Source organism: Polypterus senegalus, chromosome 12 (genome assembly GCF_016835505.1).
Source record: "Polypterus senegalus isolate Bchr_013 chromosome 12, ASM1683550v1, whole genome shotgun sequence".
Lineage (NCBI taxonomy): Eukaryota > Metazoa > Chordata > Cladistia > Polypteriformes > Polypteridae > Polypterus > Polypterus senegalus.
The window spans coordinates 159,974,115-159,997,940 of record NC_053165.1 but is presented as its reverse complement, the minus strand read 5'-3'; the positions used below and the strand labels follow the sequence as shown (position 1 = coordinate 159,997,940).

The 23,826-nt window shown below is 39.1% G+C and overlaps 1 protein-coding gene across 1 annotated transcript in view; it reads right to left on the bottom strand.

The window, feature by feature from the left end:
• The window catches only part of LOC120540050 (voltage-dependent P/Q-type calcium channel subunit alpha-1A-like), a 514,575-nt gene that overhangs the window by 34,509 nt on the left and 456,240 nt on the right, over window positions 1-23,826 (bottom strand). Inside the window, exon 45 of the mRNA XM_039770511.1 lies at window positions 3,788-3,897. Coding sequence (XP_039626445.1) covers window positions 3,788-3,897 — 110 coding nt within the window. The remainder of the gene's footprint in view (window positions 1-3,787; window positions 3,898-23,826) is intronic.

Sequence of the window (23,826 nt, the reverse complement as noted above, 5' to 3'; positions counted from 1 at the left end):
AACTAAAAATTGCTGTGATTTTTTTTTTCACATGACGAAAACTACTGAAAAAATAGATTAACTGGATGTTGTACAGAAACTCGTTATAAAATAAAGCTTGTTAAAGATAACTGTGACAATTGCAAGCAATAGAAATAATAACATTCACGCAATTTATTTTATTTTCATTCACGAATCTTGTTGTTGTTATATACGTACACGCATCCTTTTGTAGCGTTTGTGTAAGGCATTATCTTGTATTACAATGGTGAGCTTCCAAAATTGGAAAGGAGGCCACTGCATGAGTTTATGCTGCATCAAGATAAGCAACATGAGCACACTGAAGTGGGGATTACAGTACGGTTATGAAGTCCGTGTTACACAGAAACATCTACTGTACTCAGTGCACATAACAGTACTACTGCACCTCTACTATATTCTCATCTTGGGATTTTGCTATACCATTAACAAAACTGATCACTTTCTGTTGAGAAAGTATTTCCAAAAATAATATATAAACCAAATTTACTAAGCCCTGCTTAAAGGTGTTGGTATAAAACTGCGTTGCCCTTGTGCCTCGGCCAAAGAGCTCATGAAGGAAGACGTATTACCCAGTTTGCTTATTCCCTTCATGATCTGAGGTACTTCTTTTAGGCCACCATTTTATTAAATATCAAGGATCCCCGGTCTTTATGTGATTTGTCTGGGAAGTTTCCATAACAGTCTTTGATGAGCATGAACTCTTTCAGGGCTGGTGTCGACTTTTGTCAAAAGTAGGAGTTGACGATACCGTTATGTTTTAGTTGGACTCTCGTTGCTAGAAGGAAAGTTAGCTTCATTGGTTTGACCGAGATTTCCTGCGCTCGTGTGAGTAGTAAGGCGCAAACAACGCAAAAATGGCACTGACATAATGGCGAGAGATCAAAGTGAATGCGTAAAGCAAAATACTCTGTGGACGAAGTTTTGCCTATTATCTCTGAACTGGACTATGACTTGTCGGACTACGATTTTGATACGAGTGATCGAAAACGAATGTGAGGTTCCAGCTTCAGCTGACTGGTCCCCACCTAATTGTGGTGCTGAACAGGTTCATGTAGCTGACACGCCTATGGCAATGTTCACCAGGAGGACTGCCACTTGACAATGATAAGAGGTAGAAACCAGACTGCAATGCACAGCGACCAGTGAAGACCGCCTGGCACCAAACCTGCCGCACATTCTTGGGAAACTGGCAGCCACAGCATGCAGCGACAGATGTTTTATGCTGATTTCTGTGTGAAACCATTGCTTTTCAGAAACAATGTTTTTTTGAAAAAAATATTCAGCCCTCAACGTGTTAATGCGCCTAATTGATGAAATGCTAAAGTAGATCGCTGGTTCACAGTTATTTGTACCAGATTTCAATTATTGAACTGTAATTTCATCATGGCAGTTCTGGCGTAACGATTGAGCAAGGCCTAGCTTCTGTAAAGTACACATAATACGTTTTTTAAACAGTAAACCATCTATGCAAGAACATAGTGGTACTAGCGGTTCATTGGATATGTGACACAACGATGTCAATACTATTATTACAAGTAATTTCCTGTAAGGGCATACGGTCTTATCTTTGGCCAAAAAGGCTGTTCATCACATTTTCAGATAAAATGAACATTTCAGGTTTCATGGTCTGACAAACGTTTTCTCTGCAATAAACAAGTGTAATGCAGTTAGCTTCACTCTCTGCAGACTTCTTAGGTGTTTGTGTTCGTGGCTGTCCCAATTCCTAGTTTGGCAATTTTACGTATTACGTTTTTTAAACATATATCTGCATGCATGTAGCAATCCATAGAGATTTGATCAAATATACAGTAGCCAGCAATTTCACACTGTATACTGTACTCTTATTGTAAAATGTCACATGCCAGCCACATCGGAAGTGTTTTGTTCTCATGTCGCAGCCTCTGGTTGGCCCTTCTTTTGTGTGTATTTGAGTTAGCATAATAAATGGCACGCGGTGACACTGTGATGCCACCAGTCAAGACACTCTGTAGTGCAGTGAGAGCAATCAAACAGTATAAGGACTATCTTCTTACTCACACCAACTTTATTGTAGACAATTGTCGAGAAATCGCTTCAAACTGCTTCAGGCCTGAATGTAGCCGAAGTGGGGTATGTGTCCCGCCAATGCCGGTCGATGCGTATTCGATACGTACCAAGGATCGTATTGGAAACACTGGTCACGCCATCTAGCAGTCATAGTGGAAATTACATCCGCCTGATGGAAGCGAAGTGTTGGCGTGGCCATGAACATGGATTTTGGCTGCTAATTTCGAGAAGTTGTCCAAATTTGAGGAAAGTTGTGCTAACATAAAAATACGTACCAGCTTATTGTTCGCTTGTGTGCTATATTCATATTAACAATCTCCACTTAATTTAGAATCTGCTTGACAGCAAAAACACAAATAATTTCTTTTTTTATGTAATTGTAAATAAATTTAGGCAACAAGGGGTTAAAGTAATATTTTTCAATACCAAAACTGGTATTGAGTGTTTTGTTGGGTATTAAATATTAACAACAAGAGCATTTATTTCTAGAGCACATTTTCATACAAATAACGTCGCTCAAAGTGCTTTACATGATGAGGAAAAGAAAAATAAAAGACAAAGTAAGAATTTAAATATTAAGTATTGGTTTCTTGACTATACATGCTAAATTCTGATAAGCGATGTTATTGTATTTGTATGTAAGACCATAAACTTGAACATAAGTCATATTTATTATAGGAGTGTGTTTGGGGACTCACAGCTCTACCCGAGTAACTCTAACATCATTTATTTCTTACATTTCAGTTCTGTAAAGCCTAAGTAAGAATCAATTTCATCCATCCATCCAATTTCAGTGACTTTTTTAAGATTTTCTGATGTTTATTTCCGTTGATTTCAGGTGAAGTTTAGAGTTCTATTTTTATATAAAAAAATCAATTTTTAACGTTGACTTACATAACTCTTTAACTATGTACAGTTTTATCACGCTTTCTTGTACTTTGTTTTTTATAAAATGACAGGGAATAAGGCAGTTGTGTATCAGAATGACTTTAATTGTGATTATCTAAGACTCTTTTCATTGTATTGTTAACACAATAGACTGCATTTCACAGCTCAGACAGAGAGCAGCTCAATTTACACCAAATATCTTACTGAGGTTAGCTTATAGTACCTTATCGGTGAAGATCACACTTAGTAGTCAAATGGTAACGTTATTAAAAATGCTATACTAAAGAATAGAATATAGACCTTTGTTAGTTAGTGTTTGGTCACAAAAATTTAAAAGACATATTCAGATTCAAGCGAATAAGACAAAATGGTTACACAATACAGCCTAACTTGGTAAAGTGGCCTATCCAATCATAGATTAGTCATTAAGTTAATGTCTGGTCGCATTGAAAGTTAGTAGGAGTCAGTGAAGCTGAAAATGACAACTTAACTCATCCATCCATCCATCCATCCATCCACATTATGACTTGCTTATCTAATTGAGGATCACATAAAGCATATATTCATTTTACTAACACTCTGGTCTTTGCTGGTATAAACTTAAATCACACACAACACCACCCTTTTAAAAGTACTAAGCAATGGTAATTATGAGACTGGAAAATATTTTTACCAACTGGTGCACATTTTAAGATAAGGCTTACAAAAAAGGTGGTATAAATAATTTTATGAAAAAATCAGCACAATACAACATCTTTCACCACCAGCATTCCAAGAGCATATCCTAACATAAAAGCAAGAAAATGAGAGAAAATAAAAACAGGTTACTCACATATTTCCTCCGGGGTCCTGCTGAATATCGGGTAGGCCAATCGTTCCCTGCCCACCATCCTGTGTTGGGGAAGGGGGCTCCATGCGCTGAAACATTAATGGCGTTCGATTCTGTGTGAGATACAACATGGCCTAGAGCTTGTATCAGACAGACTTATGGGAATGGAGATACAACATCCAGAGTGCAATGGGGCTCCACCGGCAGCAGGAGACAGCAAGGATAAGAGCAGCCAGGGTGGCATTGAGGGTATCTGTTAGCATCTTGTTGTGAACTCTCAGCACATTGCTGTCTGAAGGATGCCGATGTTTCATGCCAACAATTCATTTACCTCCAGCCTTCTGCTAAATCAGTAAATGAATACCGGTAACCAGTTGGATGCAAATGTGAGGTCTGGACTATGCCCTGAAGAAAGTTTTGCTCCAATAAGGCGCAGATCATTCCGCACAGGTATTGCTCTTTACACATGCATCTACTATGGAATATCCGTATTACACTTTGATATTCCATACTGTATTCCTGTATTTTCAGGAAGAATGCTTACTATAGACTTACAAATGCTGCATCACTAGTAAAGGTCAGTCATTTTGAAACCCACTTATTCCAATTTGGGGTATATTGAACATGGCTTTTATAAATACAGCAGAGAGCACTTGCTTCCCCACTGCTGCAAATGGAGAAGCTGCACATGAATTTCTTGTTCAGGGACAAAAAGTATGGATTTAACAGAAAGCCTTGTGCTTTACACTTCACGCACTAGGTGGCCACATCGCTAACTAAGTAACCTCCATGAACTCTAGAGCAGTGGTTTTCAAATCAAAGTATGATCCCAAATCAAATTTAGTTTGCGTGGATTTTATGTGTGTGAACATAGCATCAGTTTTATACGCATATATCTTGGAGTGTAGTGTATTATTGAAGAAGGCTGTAATAAGCGTTGTAGATCCAGAGTTCGAGTTTTACTAGGTATTAACTCTTAGTTTGCTAATAGAACGGCTTTTCAGAACAAACAAGTAAACTGCATGTGCATTGAACTGTTGAGTTGAGCTCAGTTACGTCTGGGTTGTTTTTTACACTATTTGCCTGAGGGGCTGTTTCATCCCCTGAACAACAAGTTGAAAGACGGAAAATTGTTTGACTTGCTTTAATCACTAAAACGTTTTAGCACTTTCAGCAGCTCTAACTACTTTTAATCATATGGTCTCCCATTTTTCCTCACTCACTCCTTTATTTTGTATAGTATTGTTTTTGGCAGAGAACACAATAATATTATTTAAAGCAACAAAATAACCTGTGATGTGGCATAGGACCCCTTTAACTCCTGAGTTATACCCACAGAAAATGGCATGAGTATGAGAATTTATTTTTATATTAGCTTTTCCTGGGTATATTACGCTTTAGGTAAACTATATTTTTTGCTGCTGTCTCCCTTTTCTATGACTAACATATGTAAAGGTAACTACTATAATAAAGTATTCCATTCTTTAGAAAGACTAGGGGGCTCTGCCCCCTGCTCGCTTCGCTTGCCCATCCCCGGGTTTGGTTTACTGGATATACAATTTACAGTAAAGAGATTGTTATTTTCATGGGAATTGTTACATATGCACTATTTCCGGCCCCGGGCGTGGTTAAATCTTGCTCGCGTTGTGAAGGGGGGTTGGCTGATCGCACGCTAAGGAGATGCGGTTGGATCATCTGCTGTCTTTCTGCTGCTGCTGCTGGCGAGTTGTGTTCTGCTTGTCGCGCAGCGTGTCGATCATTTAAAAGCCTGTACAGCAGCTGTTCTTTTGTGGGGGTGCTGAATGCACGCTAAGGAGATGGGGTCGGATCATCTGCTGTCTTTCTGCTGCTGGCGAGTTGTGTTCTGCTTGTCGCACTGCGTGTCGATCATTTAAAAGCCTGTGCAGCAGCGGTTCTTTTGCGGGGGGCTGAATGCACACTACGGAGAAGCGGTCATATCATCTGCTGGCTTGCTGCTGTTGGTGAGCTGTGTGTTCTGCTTGTCGTTTGTCGTTGTTTTAAGAGCTGGGAGTACATGAAGTGTGTCTGGCATTAGCTTTCCAACAACTATTAAGTTAGATATCCGTGAACTTGTTTTAAATGTTGTCTCACTGCCTTGTCTCGCGGGACGTCATATTGTCTTCCGTGAAGATCACGCTTCGTCTCCCTTTTCCAAAACAATACTTCTCCTTTATTTTCGGCCCAGGCCGTGGTTAAATCTCCTTCTCGCAGGACGTATAATGCTGCTTGCGTTGTGAAATGGAGGTTGGCTGAATGCATGCTAAGGAGATGCGGTCGGATCATCTGCTGTCTTTCTGCTGCTGCTGCTGGCGAGTTGTGTGTTCTGCTTGTCGTGCAGCGTGTCGATCATTTAAAAGCCTGTACAGCAGCTGTCCTTTTTGCCACTTTGCATCTCTAACACTTGCATTTTATGGCTGAATGCATGCTAAGGAGAAGCAGTCATACCATCTGCTGGCTTGCTGCTGTTGGCAAGCTGCGTGTTCTGCTTGTTGCTTTTCGTTGTTTTAAGAGCTGGGAGTACTTGAAGTGTGTCTGTCAGCAGCAATCCAACAACTGCTAGGTTAGATGTCCGTGAACTTGTTTTAAATGTTGTCTCACTGCCTTGTCTCGCGAGACGTCAAATTGTCTTCCGTGAAGATCACGTTTCGTCTCCCTTTTTCAAAACAATACTTCTCCTTTATTTCCGGCCCAGGCCGTGGTTAAATCTCCTTCTCGCAGGACGTATAACGCTGCTCACGTTGTGAAATGGGGGTTGGCTGAGTGCATGCTAAGGAGATGCGGTCGGATCATCTGCTGTCTTTCTGCTGCTGCTGCTGGTGAGCTGTGTGTTCTGCTTGTCACGCTGCGCATCGATCATTTAAAAGCCTGTACAGCAGCTGTCCTCTTGCCACTTCGCATCTCTGCCGCTTGCGTTTGGGGAGGAAGGGGGGATTATGGGCTGAACGCATGCTAAGGAGAAGCGGTCATATCATCTGCTGGCTTGCTGCTGCTGGTGAGCAGTGTGTTCTGCTTGTTGCTTGTCATTATTTTAAGAGCTGGGAGCACATGAAGCGTGTCTGTCAGCAGCAATCCAACAACTGCTAGGTTAGATGTCCGTGAACTTGTTTTAAATGTTGTCTCACGTGACGTTAAAGTGTCTCTCGCGGGATGACAAATCGTCTTCCGAGAAGATCACGTCTCGTCTCCCTAGTCTCCCTCCCAAGATTTTTTTTTGTAATAAGAGAGATTATTGTTGTTTTTGTGTGACTTGTTAAAGCAATGGTACAACATTTAGACAATTGAAACAGTTTGCATCCTTGTGTATCTGAGAAAGGAAAAGAAATTGCGAAAGCCAAGTTCACAATTAATAATAATAATAAAAAAACGATGTAGGTGTCTTATTAGGCCTGTTGCTATTACAGAAAGTGGTAAAGGCGTTGTTTATATGTTGGTTCTCATTAATGCTCTTTGAATGGTACATCAGGAACAACAATTGAAGACCAAAGCTCTAGATCACAATTCTGCTAGTGGAAGCCCTATAGTGACTGAAGTAAGAAACACTATTGCATTTTGTAAAAAGGTCATACGTTGTTTAATGCTTCTTACCAATGTTACTCCAGCACAGATTACTGAAGGAGTCGCTTCCGCTGTTACGCAATCAATTTAGTGAATTTCAGACCTCTGGCAGCTAAATGGTTAAACCAGCAAAAGCTAAAAAAAGGAAATGTTAGCTGCTTGAAGCTTATAAAAGAGTGCAAAATTAAATGTATAAAGTCTGCATACAAACTGTGGCTTTCAAGTATGAGAAAGATAATTATGGTATGGCATGTCTGTACGAGAGATAAAACTGCAAAGCTGATTTTCTTTTCTGAATCCATGACATTTATGTTTTTGTCCTGCGCTGAAGAAAAAAAAAACATTGTCATGAAATTTTTTCAAATTTTTATGTCTGGACAAATTTGTTATTTTTGTTTTTTTTTTTGATCAATTTATTCTAACGAATCCAGAACATTACTGTGGTCAAATAATTTGTGTCGCATAAGCTTCCCAAAAACAAATGAATACAGTAGAGAAGCAATTTATAGAAGCCGTTTTTTAAAAACCCCGGGGCACACGTGTTTCAAAACGCCAAACAGATGAAGAGGGCAAGGGACATGGGGGTGATGTGGACTATTTGAGACAAACTGCACACCTGTTTGGCTTTTTGGAACAAAGTGAAAGACCATTTCTGGCTCATTTTGCACTCTCTGGTGTTACTGATATTATTATCACCCAGACATCGTAACAGGAGAGGGCGAGTGCTGGCTGTTGTGCAGAAGTGATCAGAGGCGACACACCATCTCCTGAGACTCTGAGCTGCTGGACTCATAACAGTAGGTGAGAAAAGGGTGGCAAAGATTACTGTTTCATGGCTTGATCAGCGGGATGGGATGACATCTGTGCCGTGTCAGTAGCAGGTTGGAACATGCACAGATGGAAAAGAAAGCCTGTTTCTGAAGAATGTTAGATTTCTGGTTAGGAAAAGTGATGCATGCAAGCAGGATGCAAAGAGCAAGGAAACAGTGGGGTACTAGAGGTTAACCAAAAGAACACAAAAATAAATAAAATGAAAAAAAAAAACCCTGACTAACCCCTATACTTGACATTTTATCCAACAACGCTCCCAGCTCGTTGGCTAAATTCCTTTAAGAGAATGATATATCTTTCTAAACGTTACTTCTCTATTGGTGTTTTAATGACAAAACGTGATACACCCTTCATGAAAACATACTACTTGAACAACATGACAAATAAAAAAGTCATTTAAACAGCTTATTTGAAACAAAATTAAACAAAACAAATTTATTGCAGGAAGGTAGATGTTAGATGTCAAATGTCCAGCTGTAAAGCAGTAAATTGCACTGCGTAACAGACAGCATTTTAGAAGAATGAAATCAAATCTCCTCTCTTCAGGTGCTCCTTTATCAGCCAGAGTTGCACTTATTGAGAGCTTGATATCGTAGCACTGGAGGTCCGTCCTTTTAAAGCTTTTTAAAAGTCTTTAGGGCTCCATAATAGAGGACAAGCACTCTGAAATGTAAAGTGTGCACTTTATCTGACAGAAGGCGTCCATTTACTGAGCCTAGTAATTGAAGACCAATGCTTACATCATATGGGAAGTAAAACATTGGGGAGGTTATTCTTCTTGTCTTAATTGTTCAAAAGGTTTTTTTTTTCTTTTGAAAATGATTTGGAAAATATATCTTCATTTTCTAATAGGTGTCATGGCCATTTTCCATCATTGTCTTCAACTGCCTTCTAAAAAAAAATGAAGGAAGGTCAGTCAGCTGTTATTGGTTGGTGGAGATCTCCTCCAGATTTGCTGACAGCGTCTTTCACTGGGCTGCCATCCAATCCACGCATAAGCTCTGTGGCACCAGGATCCCAGGCAAGGTAGACCAGCAAAGGCTTTTACCAGAATTTCCGTTCAAACAGTTTTAGAGTAAGCTACTTGGTAAGCATTAGGAGAAAGTGATGAACTTTTCTTCTTCTTATTTTGCAGACTGATTGTCCCGTAGTAATTAATCAAGACGTACAGTACATTTATCAATCTGTCTGGCTACGAGACCTGTAGGAATCTCTATTCGTCTATAGTGTATGCTCATAAAAGTGCCATATATAACAATTCAGTACGGTAAATTTAACAATGGTTTCCATGACTGTTGTCACTTGACCTGGTAATCATTATGATGTCTGATCTCATTATGATCTTGGTACATGTGACAGAATGTAAAATGTTGTAACAATGCTGCATAAGTTAAATGCAGACAAAAAGACAGGATAAGAGCTTATAACGCCAAACACATAATGATGAACCTCTTTGTCAAATGACCACAGCTATTATAAAAGACCGAGCTGTTCCAGAACAAGATATTTGCTTTTACATGGAGGCATTTTTCTGATTTAAATGGGTATCTTTGCTTCCTTATTTATACACAATTTATCCATCCATCCATTATCCAATCTGCTATATCCTAACTACAGGGTCACGAGGGTGTGCTGGAGCCAATCCCAGCCAACACAGGGAGCAAGGCAGGATGCCAGCCCACCGCAGGGCATACACACACACACACCAGGCACACACTAGGGACAATTTAGGATCGCCAATGCACCTAACCTGCCTGTCTTTGGACTGTGAGAGGAAACCCACGCAGACACAGGGAGAACATGCAAACTCCACGCAAGGGAGGATCCGGGAAGCGAACCACAGGTCTCCAAACTACGAGGCAGCAATGCTACCCACTGCGCCACTGTGCCGCCCTACACAATCTATAGGTTCAAAAATGTCTAGTAATTGTCAGTCATTATCCAACCCGCTATACCCTAACACAGGCTCATGGGGGTCTGCTGGTGCCAATCCCAGCCAGCACAGGGCGCAAGGCAGGGACAAAACCCGGACAGGGTGCCAGCCCACCGCAGGGCACACACACACACACACCAGGCACACATTGGGGACAATTTAGGATCACCAATGCATCTAACCTGCATGTCTTTGGACTGTGAGAGGAAACCCACGCAGACACGGGGAGAACATGCAGACTCCACGCTGGGAGCAAACTCCAGGTCTCCTTACTGCGAGGCAGCAGCGCCACCCACTGTGCCACCGTGCTGCCCTGTCTAGTAATTGTTTTCCTCCAAATACCTGTATAGTCGTTACATTTTATTGCACAAGTACCACATTAATAGTCTGTCATCTGTTTTGCTCCTGTAGTTTTATTCAGACTAGATATATATTTTATAGATTATTTTATAGACTAGATATATATTTTAAGAGGAGCCAGCAGTGAAGCAGATATGCCCAGTTTTTAGAAATGGCAAAATATAATATTGGCAACTTGTGCAAACTCGTGGCAACATGTAAAATCAGAAGTTTAAATCCTGGCTCTGCATGATTCTTTGCCAAGTATAAAACGTCTCGATAGTTTATATGTAAACTTAGTACTCTTAATAAGATATATCTTTTCACATAATCTGTTTTGGACTAATAATTGTGTTATAAAAATGAAAAAAAAAAACATGAATTGATTTACATCTCTGCTTCTTGCAAACTGACCCATTGATTAGAGTTAACAAGACAAAGTAAAAGGAAGCAAAGTGCCACCATGAGAAAAAGCAGCGACACGGCGCGCCTCTGAGAGGAGACCTAATCAAGGTCATAGAAGAAAACACACTTTTGATTCATACAAGGATTTGTTTTATGTACAGTTGGATTTTTCCATACAGTTTATTACCGCTATTCACCATAAAAATGTACGCAAGGTCCCCTGACGTCTACGTTTTGATTACTGCACAGAATTGCCCGAGAAAGCAGATATTGTCAAAATGAAACAAGTTTCGATAGGGCAGGAATGATGAATACAATAAAAAAAAAATAAAAAACAAACGAGAGGTTAATGAAACAATACAACAGCAGCATCTAATGAAGTGAATTCAGTGAGTCATTTAAATCACTCTAATTTAATAAATGTGAAACACATTAGTTGTTTTCTACTTAATTGAGTTAAGAAAATCAATAAACTTAAAAAGAAATGCTCAAGCTAACGAATGCTACCCAGAATGGCACCGTGGTTAGCTACTCAAGAATAATGAAAAGACCATTTGAAATAAAAACAAACAAAAAAAATGAACAAACTGAAAAGAAGCAGGGTAGAAATCTAAAATACTTCATAAGAAGAAGAAGGCTCTATAAAGCCAATATTAAAAACAACTGATCATCTAATATTACATGAAATCATAGGGTGGAACTCGTTAGAAGAATTACTGCATAGGGTAAAAGACGTATGTTAAAGAAATTCCACGTCTTTTCACTCTCAAAGAATATCTGTCCAAATTGGAAGGATTCATCCTACAGATAAAAGGTCCAGAATGGGCTTCTTATTCTTTAAGCCCTAAATGTAAAGAGCACGGCCTAGTAGTTCTCTGGCTAGGCATTCATCTTCAACTAGATTGAGGTTTCCTTTAATATCGTTTCCAGTGATGGGCTCTACCAAGTTAACTCTTATATCCTGATCTGACATCATCACTGTTCACGCTGTTGAGGTACCTCAGTACTCCAGAGAGCTTTGCACGGTTGTGTGTCTCTGCCTTAGCAAGCAAGGCAACGTGAAACTTCATATGCATGGTAGTGGCAGGCCTGGAGCCAACAGAACCTCCAGGAGGAGTTTGAGTTTAAGGAGTCTTAAGACAGCCAGCCAGCCTGCCTGTTGCCTGGCATATTGGGAGAGATTGCACCAGCTTTTCCTGTTTAAGGCTAAACACTAATGTATGTAATGATAACTGGGACACATCCATCCATTCATCCATTATCCAACCCATAATATATCCTAACTACAGCGTCACAGGGGGTTTGCTGGAGCCAATCCCAGCCAACACAGGGTGCAAGGCAGGAAACAAACCCCAGGCAGGGTACCAGCCCACCGCTGGGCACACCCACACACCCAAACACACACACACACACACACACACACACATACACTAGGGACAATTTAGGATTGCCAATGCACCTAACCTGCATGTCTTTGGACTGCGGGAGGAAACCCACACAGACATGGGGAGAACATGCAAACTCCATGCAGGGAGGACCTGGAAAGCGAACCCGGGTCTCCTAACTGCGAGGCAGCAGTGCTACCCACTGTGCCACCGTGCTGCCCTACTATGACATGTTTTCCAGTAAACGCCAATGAACCTATTTTAACCTAAACTAGAGTAAGATGCATCCCCTCGGCCTAAGTTCACATACCAGGCTTCTGACTTAACAACAGGATACTGAATTAGTATTAGTATAAAGTAGTATAGAATAGTTTAAATTAGGCCTAAATTACTGCATACCACTGTCTTCCGAACTAAATTCTGATTTATCAAATGTATGCTAGCACTAAATACATACATTAATCATAACAGATGGTGAATACTCTTTATGAAAAAAGTCTTTACTTCTGTGTTAGTGAGCATTTTAATATACATGTGCCTAGTTAATAAGTGGGCACTACATTATTATTATTATTATCATTATTATTATTCATTGTTGTAAACAATATCTGACAGACTGCAATGGTTGTGTTGGCTTAATATTTTCACATTACTGTTCTCACAACAGCATTGCCACATTTTGGTACATTCTGACTTTGCACATGCAATCTTACTAAACATCATTAGCACAAATAATTGTTCATATTCAAGACATCCTACTGTAAACAGAAAAGTTTGACACAACTGTACAATAATATTGATATTATAATTAATAACATTGGAAATAAAAAAAAGACATTGTAAAGTAATGTAAACCGGTCAGTCGCTCCATTCATGCATTTTTCCACTGTTCCTTTGTCACGAGTGTGACAGCTGCTTTCACTTTTTGATGCCTCAAAGGTGACATACAGAATGATGATCCTGATTGAAAGACCTTAGCCAGTTTTGGGTAATCACACCTTTTCTATTGTTCACTCATTTAAAACGGTGGACGAGGGTATCCTTCATTCATTTTGAAAATTGAATCAGCTTTCAAAGTTAGTGAAAGTTCCTTCCAGGCTTTTTATGTGCTTGAATGCAAAAAAAGCCCATCTGGTCTTAGATAACATGCTATTTTTAATTAATATTTCCTCCTTGAAATATTAATATTGTCTTCCTTTTGAATGCAACTCAGAGCTGATGGGCAGGCGATGTTTTCCATGCTACTTTTTTTTGCTCCAGAAATGCAGATCCTGTCACACTTGTATTTGAAGATTCTCCTTTGTCTGTTTGTCACAAACGTAACTGCAGATCATTTAATGCATCTTCCGCCCATTTTTTTTAGTTTTTTTGATTTAACACAAGTCATCCTCCATCTTTGTCAAAGCGAAAAACAAGTCATGTTTGACAAAAATAATACTACAAATAGTGGTCCTATAAAAAAGTATAAATAATAATAATGCAGGATAATTGTTATTTTAGTATTTGTCATTCCTACATCTTGGAAACATATATTTTCTACTCACCAACGATTTTTAACTGTTTGCATATGTTAGTAATCATTTTCTGTTTTTAACGTTTTTGTCAGTTTTTGCTAAGGATGTCTGAGTGGACTGTAAATTGTCTTTAAACATACCATGCAGTGTAACTCTGTCTATCACAGGGGTGTCAAACTCCAGGCCTGGTGGGCTGCAGTGGCTGCAGGTCTTCATTCTGACCCTTTTCGTAATCAGTTTTCACTGCTAATTTACTTCTTTTCCCTTCATTTTAATAGCTTTATTTTTAAGGAATCAGTCCTCTGAATTGATTCTTTTCTTCATTAAATGATAGCCAAACCGAAATGAGACGTGAAACGACCCGAAAGATGACCAGCTAAATTGGCGCTTCAGACTCCAACCTATTTCTTAATGAGAAGCCAATTCTTTCTGTTAATTACGCCTGTTATTTAATTCCATGGCTCGTTGTCGCTCTCATTTGGCCACGTCAGACATTTCCAAAACTGTTGATTTTCTGTTTTTTGGTGACTTGAGAGATCAGCCTTACTGAGACCTTTCTTTATTTTCTGATATTGTGTGATGGCCGCAGTCATGTGGCGGCTTGTTTCGTGTCTCCTTATTGTTTGGCTGCTAATTAAGGAAAAAGAAACAACTAAGGGGCCCGAGTGGAGTTAATTAACATTAAGTTAACGTTATACAAAGTTATTGTCTGTTTTACCTGCATTGTTATCACTCTTTAATTTAATATTGTTATTATCAGTATGCTACTGCTGGAGTATGGGAATTTCCCCTTGGAATTAATAAAGTATCTATCTATCTATCTATCTATCTAATCCTGCCTACTATACTAAAATTAATATCTATCTATCTATCTATCTAATCCTGCCTACTATACTAAAATTAATATCTATCTATCTATCTATCTATCTATCTATCTAATCCTGCCTACTATACTAAAATTAATATCTATCTATCTAACTATCTATCTATTATATTGTGTCTTTCATATCTATCTATCTATCTAAAACTAAAGCATAAGAATTTAATTAGCAGCAAAAATTGGTCACTAATTAGGAAAACGGTTAGAATGAAAACCTGCAGCCACTGTGGCCCTCGAGGACTGGAGTGTGACACCCCTGGTCTATCACATGGCCTTATTACGTCTTTGTGTCTTTATTTATACCTGTTTCACTATTTTCCTGGTTGCCTACCATTTAAGCAGGCAAAAAAAGAATACGTGCCATATTGTACGTGGAGCAAAGTTGCATTAGAGTTAATCAGAACTGTAATAACAATCTGAATGAATAAAGAGATGCAACACCTATGTGGCAGTTACAAACAGGAATTGAGAAACTGACAGAAATAACCTTTTAAATACATTTGAATAATTACGTGAAAAGCAGAAAGAGAGACAGAGAATTAGAATATGACTGCTCAGTATTTTTGGTAACATGGTAGTGCAGTGGCTAATGCTGACAATACAAGGCTCCAGGGGTCTGGCTTTCTATTTTCTGTGTGTAGTGTGCATGTTCTGATCACGTCTGTGTGGGTTTCCCCCTGGGTACCCCCAATTCCTCCAACATGCTCCAATGTGTGTAGGTCAGGCGACTTTACGTTAGTCCCAGTATGAGTGTGAGGAGAGGTGTGTGAATGAGTGGCCGCTGTAATGGACTGCCACATTGTTCAGGGCTGTGACCTGCCTTGCTATCATGGCTGCTGGGATGCAAGATAAGTGATATTCCCGGAAATCACACAGTGAGTTATATAGGAGGACGGAACTGGCGATCGTGTTGTTTGCAGTACAGTGCCTTGGACTGTAGTAACTTTTCCTGCAGTTTTGCTTTTGATGTTGATTTACAGTTCTAGTTTGGTGAATGTAGCACACCAATGCAGTATGAATTTTTATACTAAAACCTCAACACAAAGATGTTTGTAGCATAAGCTGCTCTCCATAACCTGTCCTTTGTAGTAATTCACAATAGTCAATGCATAATATCTGGAGTAAAATTCCAAGTCACATTTTATTTTCTATATTCTTAACCGAAATGAGCATATTGGAATGACTCTGTAACTGCCTGTGTTGCATCATTTTTAACATTAACATTGTTTGGTGAGATAATAGGCCTTTTAATTAGTCATTCAGATGTTGCTTAAAAGCATTTACAGTTTTGATTTAGCAGTTAGCTCCAGATCTAAATTAGCTTTTTTTTCTGTCAAAAAGCAATTCTTTTTTAAGCAGGTGTTTACTGTATTTAACTGAAGGAATTGTGCTGAATGAAGTGTTATGAATTCCTCTGAGAATTGTGAAGTCCTGCATTAGGTCATCACATATCACTCCCTGTTCAAAGATAAAAAGGCTCAACTCGCTTGTCTCAAAGGAGCACAGTTGTTCCCCCAATAATGATGAGATTGGTGCACTTGCCCACACTGGCACTGAGGCTAAACTCGTAAGTAATGTATTAATATACACGCTTAAAATGTAATTTCAGAGGCAGTTTCTAGTTAAATGGACTGTTATTATGGACACCTAAAGAAGCATGTGACCCAACTCAAAAGCATTTCAATAATTATAAGAATAAGGTTTGTCAATTAAAAGGTGCAGTAAATGATTGTTTTTTATACATGTAATATGGCAAAGAATAAGTCAGTTCTGATCTTTACAAAGATAAATCTGTTATACCCATCAAAATGAGATCTCAAAAACGGTACTCTTTTTCAGTCAATGCCAAGAACTGCAATAGCAGGCAATACTATTTATGCATTAGTAGAACACAAAAACAGTTAGTGTTACAGTAATATTTTATTAGCTTTCAAGTCGAAAAACACATTCCATATTTTAGCTGCCTTTGAACCCAGTCCTGCAGTCTTAACAGCCCAACAGGTATAAACAGTGACGCTGACTAGGACACAGTCCTTTCTGAATTGCCATTCTATGATAAACCTGAAATGTCTTCCTGCTGATCCAAAATTAATTATGGTCAACAAATAAAAAATATGCGTGATCCCTACTCAAGAACACCAGCTATAATAATAAATACATTGTGCAATCCAGACATCAAAATAACTCCTTTTTCCCAGTAACCCATAAATAGAAGGCCAGCTTAGCTGGCCTTTAATGCTTTTTCATTGGCTATGATTTGGTCAGTTTAATACATAATTCAATCTGTCAGTGACTGTAGATTCATTCCACTGGTAAAGACTTTGCAGTAAGGCAACCTTTGGAAAAAATACACTCATATACTGTATAACACTTATTGGGGCCCTAACAAATTCACAGAGGCATTCAGAGTCCTCGTTCTCCCGTAACACCTGGTTTCCTACTTTTAATTTCAACTAAACTTCAAAGGAAAAATAGCTTTTTTTAATTACCGTATATACTCATGTATAAGTCGGGTCTTGAAACCAGAAAAATCGATCATAAAACCTGCCCCCGACTTATATGGCCATTCAAAAATGCGATAGTTACATTTTTTTTTTTTAAACATCTTCTTGCCTCCTCCAATCTCGCATCAGTTTCTCAGACGCATCAAATTTTGTTGCAGCGGCGCAGTTACCAATTTCTGGTTTAATTTAAAACGCTCCATCATAGATTATTATTATATAGAGTATTACCGTGTGGTCACGTAGGCACAATACATAAAAGATAAAGGCCATGTGCTCCATGGTTATTCTCTCAGGTGGCCGTTAGTGTATCGTAATCTCTTGGACCAATAGTGTTAGTTTTCCGCATTCGACTAATACAACTGACATTATAAAATACCAGAAATTATACGATAAAATCAAGTCCCTACTTTTCCGCGGGAGAACTTAAACGCGAGTACATACGGTAGGTAACTTTAGTTTTAGGAAAATGTTAGGGTAAACATTTGGTAACCTTAAGTTTAAGGGAACGTTAGGGTAAATGTTAGGGTAACATTTACCGTATATACTGTACTCATGTATAAGTTGGATCTTAAAATCCAAAAAATCGATCATAAAATCAGACCCGACTTATATGCCTGTTCAAAAATACAACACTTAAATTTTTTTTTGTTTATTACATCTTCTTGCCTCCTCCAATCTCGCATCAGTTTTTCAGATGCACCGAATTTTGTTGCAGCAACGCAGTTACCAATTTCTTTTGCTACTTCAACGACATTTAATTTAAAACCAGCTTCATATTTTCTTCTGATCAAACGCTCCATCATAGATAAGGGATGCTCTTACGATAAAGGTGTATGAGAGTGTGAGATACAAAAAACACAAATCAGTGCCAACGTTGCTTCGGAACTGTTCGGGTATTGCCGTATGGTCACGAAGGCAGAGAGAGAGAGAGAGGTTAGGAGCATTGCCACACCCACATAGGAAAAAAAGGCCGTGTGCTCCGTGGCTACTCTCTCAGGTGGGCGTTAGCTTATCATGATCTCTTGGACCAATAGCGTGAGTTTTCCGCATTCGACTTGTACGACCGACATTATAAAAGACCAGAAATTATACAGTAAAATCAAGTCCCGACTTATCTGCAAGTATATACGGTAAATGTAAAATGAGCAGTACAGTACATACCTAATTCTGACTCACAATTACAGAGACTGGATTCTGTTTCCAGCTTGGTCATGGGCTGTATGTGGCAAAGATGTAGTGTGAGGGGTGATCAGAAAGACTTTTGCCTGATATATTAAGAGAAACATCAGTTTAATCAAATTTTTCATGTAATCCCTCTGAATACTAATAGATTTGTTATAACACTTGTGAAGTTGTTCTTTGGCACTCAAGTAACACATTTTGTCGTGCTTGTCTAACATCTCTTTTATAGCAGACTTGACATCTTCATCATTGGAATAACAAATCCCACGGATGTAGCTCCTCAGAGGTGGCATGGCTTCAAAACCAGTAGTTTACAGAGCAGCATCTGCACCTCAAACAGTGTAAGCAGGTTACTGTCGTAAAGCAAAAAAGAGGATGACCAGCACCTTTCCACAAATTGAATCAACATAATATTGCCTGGTAATGCTGACCTTCTGACGTACGTAATGTTCATCTTCATTACATTTGTACACGTGATCTTACCAGCACTGGCTTAGATCTTACATTTCTTCAGTACAGGAGGATTACCATGCTTCCTTAGTGTAGAGTGTATTTGACCTCTGGACCATGGAGATTCTTAGGAAATGTGTCTCCGAGTTGGAATTAATTTCTTGCTCAAGATTGTCCTTGGAGCATTGGGTGGGTCAATGCTTCATTTCAGGAGTCAACATTCTGGCCATCCAACATGCAGAGTCCTTGCTCCTGTTTAACTGTTCATGAAAAATGAAACCAATCCTTGTGTCTGCTGTCTCATGTGCAATCACCTCTCTTCTATTTTCCATGAAATTTCAATCCATAGTGGCAACATTTTTCTTTTCTGTGGTTGATGCTGAAGATTGTCCAGATCCTGGCTCATCTTCGAGAGGTGCCCTCGCATCATGGTAGCCCATTTCTTTCCTATAGCATATGAAGCAATCTGGTCTTGAAAGTCACTGACAGGATGAGAATGAAACTTCAAAAGCATAAATTCAGTGACAGCACAAACTTTGTCTCACTATTACAGTTTTGGTGTCAGTACTTTTTAAAAAAAGAATGACTTTGTTCACGTACGCATGCATAGTAGTGTTTGTTTTGTGCTGCCCACACAACGCTGTTAACTAAAATACCCACAGGTATTGTGATGGTCCTGTGTAATATTATTGGAGAATAAGATTATAAAACAAGGAAGGACATGGAGGAAAGAGGCATTAAGTTTCAACCTTGATTTCATCTGTGAGAGAAACGCATCAGAGCTGCTTCAGAATAAGCCATGCCTATATAGTATGGTCAAGAATAGTTGAATTCATCGAGCCATCAGAGTTTTCTAACAGGACTAAAGTGTTTGTTTATTTCATATAAAAACTCCATTTTCTCTGGTCAATCTCATCAAACTGTGTTCATCCTGGACTTTAAATGTGCTGGAATAACATTGACTTTACTGTTTTGGGTGTCCATTTTGACCTGATTCTGAAAAAAGGAAACATACGCTACAAACCGGAAATACTCTTTTCAAGTTCAGGTTTGAAACGTTTTGATCATCCCTCATATGTCAATTAGTAGTAGTTAGTAATTAGCTGAACAAGAATGAGGAATCATGTTCTGCTCGTGATTACTTGTCGCTGCAGTTTCTGTGGAGCTCTTTTGTGGGTTGCATGAAGATTAAGCTGACTGATTGTAATGTCCTTCGGTTATAACAGTTCAATGCCCCTTTCCTGAATGTTATCAAATGGACCTTCCTTTGTTAAAAACCTTTTTCTAGCAAAGCTGTGTATCATACATTCGATACTTAAAATCGCGGCTGTGAATATGCATTTCTTTTAATGAAATCCTATGAATTGCCTGAGACTAGACAGTCCTAATTTTGATGCAGGAGACGTTTCCATAATGCAGAAGGCATCTTTTAATGTCTGGAGCACAACTCAGAATGCTTTCATGAACTTGGTATGGCCCTGTTGACAACTAATGACAATGCCGCCAGTAAGCAATAAGTGCAGTAATAAAGAAATGATTAGGTGAATAGACCCTAAGCGTCACTTTTATCTTAACCAGTGAAACATAAGAAAAGTTTCAAGTTACATATCACATATAACAATTTTAACTGAACAAATAATCACTTTCATTTTTTAAAAACACAGACTGTACCAGTTGTGTTTCTCTCACACAACAGGTGTTTATTAACAAGCCTTTTTACACTTCAAATGACTGCAGGAAAAGGGGTCTCTTCTCCACAATTTGTTCTACTCATGCCGGGTGGCAGTTTCAACACTTCTGTAATTAATCGTTTCCAAAAACAAAGAGGCTCAAAAAAAAAGAACAACCTTTATTTGCTACAACTCCAAAAAGCAATCTTAAATTGATAATATCTTGGAAGACACTTGTCTTTGTATTGGAATGTCACATGAAATTATCAGCAATAAACAGTCTGCTGCCACAAAATAAAAATAAGGTAGTGAAATGAGTAAAAAGAAAAGGCTTACTATGCCAGTGCTGGTTCTAACTCTTTTTACTTTACTAAAAGGATTAATAAAATGTTTACAAATCATTAGGCTACATATTTACAGATTCTCAATGGTCAGTCAACAGTTCAAGTACAAGATGCTTTGCTACCATCTCTCTAAGAAGGGAAAAGGAGAGGGTGGAAAGGGTCCATAGGGCAGCTACAGTCAAACAGGAATATTGCTAGCAATGGTCTGCTGTTTACAGTCATGAGGTAAGGAAAGGGGTAGAAAGAGATATGAGTACTGTACAGTAGAAAGCTAGAATGGAAGCACAGCAGGTTCAGATATGCTTTGTAGAGCTGTAACAAAGATATTCCAGAGTGCAACACAACTGGCGTTATGCAATGAATCGACCAGTCACTACTTTCCCTCTCTCTATATTCATTTTTAACATGAACCAGATTAAAGATTTTGGCTATTTAGTATATTGTAGTGGAGTGGATCTTGTGAGTATGGACCATTGTGCTGTTGTGCAAATGTATCAGACCTCAGTTTGCCTCATCTATTAGGATCCCAAAGAGAATCCTGTCATTGTAATCATTTTTTGTCATGTCCTGACAGACTGTGGACTCCTTGCAGGATAAAAGACGGTGCTTACTTCCGTTAATCACTTTGCTCTAAGGACACAGCAACTCAGTTTTGACAGAAAAATGGGAGTGGTATTCCCTGATGATACATTTTCACCACATCTGCCTGTGGTAGAGGGAGAGAAGTAATGCTTCATTCACGGAGGTGTGGCACCTCATGAAATTAAAAGAAACCATATGTGCAAAGCATACAATTATTCAACTCAAAATTATAGATCGAGCACATCTGTCTCGTTTAAAATTGTCCAAAATGTTTCCAGGGCGAGATCCAACCCGCGAACACTGCAATCGAGCTCCAGCCTCACTGGGTCACATGTTTTTGGGCCTGCACCAAATTAACATCACCCATCCATCCATTATCCAACCCGCTATATCCTAACTAGATGGTCACGGGGGTCTGCTGGAGCCAATCCCAGCCAACACAGGGTGCAAGGCAGGAAACAAACCCCGGGCAGGGCGCCAGCCCACCGCAGAAATTAACATCACTCTGGATCAAAATCTTGAAATGCCTTTCAGACAGCCTGGGGGTCCCAATCCCTCCTAATCCACTAACAGCTGTGTGTGGTGGGCTCACAGAGGGGCTTAAAGTGGAGAAGGACAAACAAACTGTGATCGCCTTTACTACACTATTGGCACGTAGACATATCTTGCTCACGTGGAAGAATCCTAACTCTCCTCTTTTAAGTCAGTGGGTAACTGATGTCATATACTATTTAAAATGGGAAAAAATCAAATTCTCACTTAGAGGATCTGTGCAGAACTTTTTAAAAACCTGGCAGGATCTGATCAATGACATTTTAGAATAAGGATTTAAAGCACTGAGGAAGCAGATTCTCTCCCCATTTCTTTTTCTTCTCCATGTATCTTTATTTACTTATTTTACTAGCTTTAAGTTTTACTCTGCTGGCCATGCTCTCTGTCTCAGAGGTGGGGGTTGATTTGTTTTCAATCCTATTTTTGTAAAAATTGATCTATTTGTATACAATGTTGTGTGATTACAATAAAATCAATAAAATTATAAATAAATAAATAACTGTGTTCAGAATTCAGATTATATGGAAAGTGCCAATGAGGTTCAGTTGCCCTCCTAGTGGTGAAGGCCCAATCCAGATGTAGAAGAAAAAGGATGTTGGAGGAATCCTGTAAACAAGTCTCAAGTTTTTGATGGATACAACGAAATGCCATCCCACTTGTTAACACTAAAACATAAGTGCAGCTCCCTTTTTTAGCAAACTTGAGAGGAGAAATCTGATACATACAGGTCGTTCAAAATGACACCTTATTAGCATTTGCCAGAAAGTCACGCCTATCTTCTCTCAAACAATGGAGGCACAGATGAACACTCATCAACACCCTACCCAAGGGAGTAACACAAAGTGAACCTACTCTAGAAGGCACATCATAAAACGTTTTATCTTTAAAGCATACAGTATAGAACAGCCTTTTAAATTCTCTGCACATCTGCAATTATTATAATTATCCTCCAAAATCTGTCTCAAGTGACAGGTAGAGGCAGACCATCTGGTGAAAACCACTCTCCTTTCTAATTTGTAGCAATATAATAGGCAATATATGGAGAAGAGTATTCCTTGTGTCCATTTAGCACTGAGATTGAGGGAAGATTCTCCCTTTTGTTTAATAAATAATGCAATTTAAAGTGCATCCTGCATCCTAATCACGGTCACCCTATTTCGGTGATGAAGGCCTACAGTGGCTGATGACTTTCACTAACATCCATCCATCCATCATCCAACTCGCTATATCCTAACTACAGGGTCATAGGAGCCAATCCCGGCCAACATAGGGCGCAAGGCAGGAAATAAACCCCAGGCAGGGTGCCAGCCCACCACAGGGCACACACACCCACACACCAAGCACACACTAAGGACAATTTAGGATCGCCAATGCACCTAACCTGCATGTCTGTGGACTGTGGTAGGAAACCCACGCAGACACGGGGAGAACATGCAAACTCCACGCAGGGAGGACCTGGGAAGTGAACCCACAGGTCTCCTAACTGCGAGGCAGCAGCGCTACCCACTGCGCCACCGAGTCGCCCACTTTCAGTAACATTTATTTCAAAATCAGAAACTGCCTTCTGTGTATAACTAATCTCACAGAACGTTTAACTTATCACTAGCTACTTTCTGCAGTTCCCAAGGAGATCAAAATGCCTCTTATTCATTGTTTTTGGTCTTACACAGATAACTGAAGAACAAGATCCAATTTCAAATCCGTTATTCAAAAAATTTTAACTTTCTGATTGAAATGTTTATAAAAATTCATAAAATGGTGCCAATTTAACGTACGTGTTTGTTAAGGAAAGCACCACATCTGTTCTATTTCATTGTAAATGACCTGTTTTACAAAATACATTAAGTTAAAAATGATTAGTCAGGGGGTCTCTGTGTACCTATAATTTATCCTTT